General features: G+C 58.3%; 2 protein-coding genes across 2 annotated transcripts; one reads left to right on the top strand and one right to left on the bottom strand.

The window, feature by feature from the left end:
• Positions 1–1,350: 1,350 nt before the first annotated feature.
• Positions 1,351–2,043, top strand: VDBG_07080 (conserved hypothetical protein; the record flags this gene model as incomplete). The annotated part of the gene is made up of 2 exons (XM_003002463.1): positions 1,351–1,666; positions 1,742–2,043. 2 exons carry the CDS (start codon positions 1,351–1,353, stop codon positions 2,041–2,043), a joined length of 618 nt encoding a protein of 205 aa, XP_003002509.1.
• Positions 2,044–3,253: 1,210 nt separating this feature from the next.
• On the bottom strand, positions 3,254–4,786 carry VDBG_07081 (homogentisate 1,2-dioxygenase; the record flags this gene model as incomplete). The annotated part of the gene is made up of 3 exons (XM_003002464.1): positions 3,254–4,333; positions 4,355–4,411; positions 4,487–4,786. The coding sequence occupies 3 exons, from the start codon at positions 4,784–4,786 to the stop codon at positions 3,254–3,256; spliced, it is 1,437 nt and encodes a 478-aa protein (XP_003002510.1).
• Between the last annotated feature and the right edge of the window lie 1,574 nt (positions 4,787–6,360).

Consider the following 6,360-nt stretch of genomic DNA (forward strand, 5'->3'; position numbering starts at 1 on the left):
CCTGGCGCATATGAGGGCTCGAGCTAGCATTGGCCGCCATCGCCATTGGCACATTGGATCTTCGCGGATGAGCTTGTTGTGAAGTGCCTATCTGCTGTATCTGTACATTCTGCCCCCACATGTACATGATACCTTCGCAAAGCATCTCGGCAGAACGGGCGGACTTATTCGGCAAACGGGTTCACTACTTCATGAGGAAGTCACGCTGCCAGGACCAACCAAGGACCCCCATGCATGATATCTACGGCCATGTCACAAACAACGCTCTCGCGAGGGGTGCCGCAATTCCTGCGACGGGGGGGACTTGCCTCGGGGGCCAGCAGCCGCCAACTGTCTGTTGATTACCTTAGTGTCAGGAACGACGCCCCCCCCAACGCTCGCTCTCAAGGCTCTACCGGCTCCTTGGCAGGCGCCTATCTCGGCGTACCTGCCGCTACAGCAACAGTGGCCGACTGCGACTGCTGCACGGCATCGTCATCGTCATCGTCGTCCAACAGGGCCAGAACCCACCAGCCACCACCACCAACACCATCACCACCATGCTTCCCTACCAAGGACCTCGCGAGCAGCCTCTGTTGCACTGGCACTCCTCGTGGCTTCTCCGCCCCATGTTCTGACGCCTGTCCCCTAGGCTTCCCGTCCAAGACGACACGCTAACAAAGGCGGGCCTACTAGTCAGGTCGAGCTCTTCGGCTCAATCGACGTTCTGGCCCGCCAACCTCACCACCGGTCCTCGAACGCCTGGCTGGTCTCGACTGCTGCTGCGTTGCGTCCAAACCTGACTTCATTCCAGCCGCCTCCTATGCAGACCGCATCACGATCTCGCCCTACATGCACGTTCGTGGTGCGAAGAGGCCAACCGAGCGGCGCAGCAGACGCAAAGAAAGTAAAGATGCGCAAAGTATCCCCGCCTGTGCAGGATCCTTCGCCCCCAAGAGAGCAGAAAACCAACTGGTGATGCTGCTTCCCATCCCCACCCTACCCCTGCGGCAACCCGTTCGAAGCGCAGTTCGTTGCCCCTCGTACGACGATTTCGGTGTCGGTGCAGGATACGTACCCAAGCGATCGACAACCGTCGCGAGCAGCGCTGCCGGCTGCGGGCTGTGAACCCGGATTCTTGCCCTGGTCGAGGAGGACGGCAGGAGGGGTTGCCCAACAACAACGTACGAGTATAAGCACCTCTGAAATCATCGTCATAGCCCATGAAATAGCTGCCCGTAACTCAAACGACGCCCCTCCCGAGCTCTCGTCGCTTCCCCTCTCTCTCGTCTGGATCGCTTTTCCAAGCGCTGTGTAGCCATTTCAATCTTGCGCGTTTCTCCTGCTGAAAGCTCTTGGACACCATTGGCAATGGGGCTCAAATCAGTCGCTCGCCCGCTGCTTCTCGTCTTTCTTTTACTCCTTGCGACCACGGCATTGGCGCAAAACGACGACGACGACGACTCGAGCAGCCAGGCCAATAATATCACCTGCTACGGCGTCGGCGGGAAGTCCTACGGCGACAACTACAAATGTCCTGGCTCAAACGCCTGCTGCGGCTCCGTCGACCTGTGCCTGCCCAACAGGTTGTGTAAGAGCGTCGGCCTGTCAGACGATATTTTCATCCGCGGACCCTGCTCGATCAACCCGTATGACGAAGAAGAGTGCGCGCAGATCTGCCTGTACAGTAGGTTTCTTCAGGCCCGGGGTTCTTGGAAGAGGGGTCGCATCAATCGGAGGCTAATTTCTTTTCCTCTTACAGGTGAAAACACAGGCAACGGTCGCTTTCCTCAAGTCACAATCTGCAAAGACGGTAGTTACTGCTGTAACAATGATCCTCAGTGCTGCGCACGCGGACGCGGCACCTTCCTCGACGCACGAGGAAAGGTCATTGACAACCCTACCGCGAGCTCATCGTTGTCTGCCTCATCGTTGGCCACGAGCAGCGCATCACTTTCGTCCGCAACGCGGCCGCGGCTTCGACGACGGCGAGCGAACCACCTCCCAGTGGAACATCTGCCGATTCAGGCTCCAGCTCTAGCTCCGGCAACGGTAACGGTCTAGGCTTAAAGGTCGGGCTCGGGCTCGGGATCCCGCTCGCGCCCATCGTTGCCGCCCTCGGCGTTTGGTTTTTGTACGCAGGAGGAAGCGGGCTGTCGAGCCCGTCGAGGTCAGCGAGCCGGTCAGTATCACGCCAAGGGAAGCAGCCCGCCGCAGAGCACTTTTGTGGACTCGCAGACGCCGACGCCGCGGGGCAGCCCGCTCAGCGCACAGTATCAGGTCTCAGAGATGGATGCGAAGCCGAAAACAGTGCACGAGCTCGAGGGCACGTCGACGCGTGATCGGGCACGCCCGAGCTGCACTGAGGTGTTTTGGGGGTGGTGGGAGGGGGGCTTCTTTCCTTAAGATACCAGCTGTTCCAAGCACGATGAAGCCGATTTGCTGCATCTGAAGTTTTTCTGTTTCCTGACTAGTCAAGCCTCGTGCCTGGATGCCCGACGATAGACGTGCATGTCGGTAAACTTTCTCGATAAAACAAAACTCCAATGGATGAATGTCGTCGCGACCAAGAAAACGCCGCCTCGACCCTACCCACGGCAGTGCAGCGACGATGCGCGTCTGAGAATACAACACGTCACCCCAAGATCCTCGCTTTGCCTCCGCTTCCTGACACCGCAATATACAAAAGCCTAGCGTCGCCGCAGGCATAAACGGTCAATGGCATCAAAATGCCCGGGTACAGATGCTTAAGAGATACGCTTCAGAGCGCATATAGACCGTACCGCACACCCTCATGGCTTGGTCATAGCAAGCCGCCTAAGGCGTGACCTGGCCAATGAGAAAGGGCGTGCTGGACGAGTAGGGTAAAAGCAAGCTGGGCAGACGATAAAAATAAGAAAGCGAGCTGTGAAGCTAAGCACCCCCCCTCTACACGAGGCGTCGATCGGGGGCTGGCTGGCCGGCTAGCTGTGGGTACAAGTGTTGCTTTCACTTTGGGGGACATGTGCCCTTACGACGGCAGAGAGCAACGCCAGAGTCTTGTGCGCAAGACGCGTTGGTGTTATCAAGACGGGGGAGAGGATCATCACATCCTGTCAACATGACGAAAGTTCTCGAACATCAACGCGAACACTCCCTTTCAGGCATCCACAGATAGACTCTACTAGTCAAACGTCGTTCTGCCAATCTTCAAAACACCTCAAGCGACATCCATGCAGTCTATTAGTCTACGTAACCAAGAGACGCCGTCACACCCAGCCCAAACACTGGTCTATCAAGACCCCACGCGGTGCTTCCCACCCGTCGCCTTGCCCAAAATCTCATCGACCTCGACGCGGTGCTTGGAAAAGTTGTCCACTAAGTCATCCCACATCTTAGGATCGTGCTCGTGGAGGTTCGTGCTCTTCCACGCATAGTCCGTAATCGTGAGGGCGCGGCAGCTTTCAAACATGAAGGCGACGGCGCCCTCGGAAATGCGCATGACGGGCGGGTCCTCGCGCGACGCGGCGGCAAACTGCTCGTAGGCCACGCCGTGGGGCACGAAGCCGCACTCGAACGAGACGCTGCCGGGGCGGAAGGCGTCGGAGCGGCCTTCGTAGGCGCCGTAGAGGAGCCCCATGAGCTCTGAGGCGGCATTGCGGTGGTAGTAGGGCGGGCGGTAGGTGTGCGAGGCGACGTCCCAGCGAGGCGAGAAGATGAGAAAGTCGGCGAGTGGCGCGGCTGGATCGCGCGACTTCGCCGTCAGCACATAGAAGACGGACGGGTCGATGTGGTCGACTGAGATGGAGCCGACGTTGACGAACTTGGTGAGGTCGTATTTGTACGGCACGTAGTTCCCGTGCCAGGCGATGACGTCAAAGGGGCAGTGGCGCTGTGCGCTCTGGAAGAACCGACCGCCCAGCTTGTAGACGATGTTCCACGGGTCGTCGTCCGTCACCTCATACGCGGCGACGGGGTGGAGAAAGTCGCGAGCGTTGGCGAGCCCGTTTGCGCCGAGGGGCCCCAGCTCAGGCAGCTCAAAGTTGGAGCCCCAGATCTCGAGGATGTAGCCCCGCGTAGGTCCCTCGACGTTCACCTTGAAGCGCTGGCCGCGCTGGATGACGCAGATTTCACCGGGCTGAACGTAGAGGAAGCCAAACTCGGTCTGGATATCGAGCGCGCCTTGCTGCGGAACGATGAGAAAGTCGCCGTCCGAGTTGGCAAACGCCCTCTTCTTCATGCCTGTGTTGCAGAGATAGACGTGGGTCGCCAGGCCCTCACGCAGCGTGGGATCGCCGGACCCCGCAAGTGTCTTGAGGCCGTCGATAAAGTCCACATCTTGATCGGTTGGGATGTCAAAGGGGCTCCACGCCAGCTGAGTGGGTGAAACATGTACGCGGGGGTTGATGGGAAGAAAGTTTGACTCGACGTCATCTCGGTTGGGAAGATCCGTCTGCGAGGGGCCACAACCATGTTACTCGCGGCTCAGGAAATTCAAGTTCAACATTGGCACAGGAGCACAACTCACGAATCCTTGGTGGGCGACAGCAGGACGCGAGCGATAGAGCCACGCCTTCTTGTTGGCATGGCGTGGGGCGACGAAGGCAGACGCAGTCATCTGCTCCGCGTAAAGTCCAAAGCGGATGGACCTTGGACTGTTCTGGCCCTTGGGGACCACACCAGGCACCGCTTCTGACTCGAAGCTGTTGTTGAAGCCAGACATGTATTTGTACGGGTCGTTGCGTCGGGTCTCGAAGCTAGGGATGGAACCATTCTTCTGGGTCTCTGCCCAGTGAAAGATGTTCTGGTAGTCCTCTGTGGAAGCCATGATGCGTGCTTGTGGCAATGACGTGGATGGTGCTGAGCGACGAGGTGCACGGTGAACGGGTTTTGCTGAAAGCCGGCAACCTGATACTCGTATGTTGTGGGAGACCAAGAGAGAACCTGGGCAAGAAGGAGGTCACGCTGGATCATCTGGACAGTGTACAGCAAAAGCTCAGTCAGGACTATATATCTGGATAGTCTGAGAGCGGTTCCCCATCTTGTTCGCGGGCCTCGGATGACACGGTCGCGGAGATGGCGAGGAGACGTGGGGGCTTGGGAGAGAGAACTCGGCGTCGATGGGGGGGCGCATGAACAGAGAGGACCGCCGATCACGACCAGAATACCACGTCAACTCGAGGAGGGCAGCCATGGCTCGGTGTTCGGGCCTACTAGCGTACTGCCTAGCAATCGATCTCATCGCCTCGGATGGCGGAGCGCGCAGCCACGTAGTATCGTGAGGTCATGTTCGGCGGTGCACAGTGAGCTCCGAGCGTGTCCAACATTCGGCAGTTGGCTGCAAAACGGACGGCGCAGAGCACCCAGCGACTCGGTAGATGATTTCGGGGGTGCCTGAAACGTAGGTGGGCGGGCAGATATCCAATGTGCCCTGGCCAGCTTATCAGATGGTCCATCGATCGCGAGTCGTCCAGAAGGTTCATGGAGTATTCTCGGCAAGGTGGCCGACAACGTGCCGTCGACCAGTCCCATGGGAACCGATCGCATCATGTCGGAATCACGGGCACGTTAGCCGCTGCGAAGAAGAATCCCAATCCCAACAATCAAATGGGACAAACTCAAAACAGCGTTCGCCAGGGGACAATGACTCGCGTCCGCTCCCCAGTCGAGATGCTCTCACGACAGTATCAGTCGCTTGGCCGAGAGGGTGACGCGGCGAGGACGAGATGCGGCATGGTCCAGTTTGTGGGGCCTGAATATATACATTCGTAGCTGCCTGCCTACCTCAATAGGTACCTACTTGACCCAAGATAGGTAGGCGCCGTAGGCTGTAACGCCTGTTTGCTGCTTGGATCAGGCCTGCTCGCTGTCTCTCACCGCTGTTGTGTCCTCGCATTTTGTCAGGTACTGTCCCTCCGCCATAAGCACCAAAACAGTTGAGCTCGAGAGCAGACACATGGCAGGGAGGAGTAACGTAGGCCAGAAATCGGGCAACAACGGTGACGCCAGAGTATCTATCTACCTGAGACTGAGAGGTAAGGTAGTTGATGCTCAGTCAGGCAGGCGCCCGCCTCACTGCTACCCACGAGCTGTGGGCTGTCATCTGTCAGCTACCTCAGGTGTCTGGGCAGGAAGGTGTGAGTGAGCTGTGAAGCTAGGACCATCTCAAGCACCACCCACTTACCACTACCTGACTTGCTGTCGGCGCTAGGCACGGCGCCGAGCCAATGAGATAGCTAGCATTTCTAATTTCGAGGCAGGCTCTATCTTATCGCGACGCGATGAACCGGCAATGGCGTCACTCAAGTTTCCGCGCCTGCAGATGTTTGACGGGTCATGGACATCATCAACTCTGAGGGGAGGTGGAGATGGGGCAGGTAGCAGCACCCAGGGTGCCAGGGA

This window comes from Verticillium alfalfae, genomic scaffold (assembly GCF_000150825.1).
Source record: "Verticillium alfalfae VaMs.102 supercont1.9 genomic scaffold, whole genome shotgun sequence".
In the NCBI taxonomy this organism is placed as follows: Eukaryota; Fungi; Ascomycota; class Sordariomycetes; order Glomerellales; family Plectosphaerellaceae; genus Verticillium; species Verticillium alfalfae.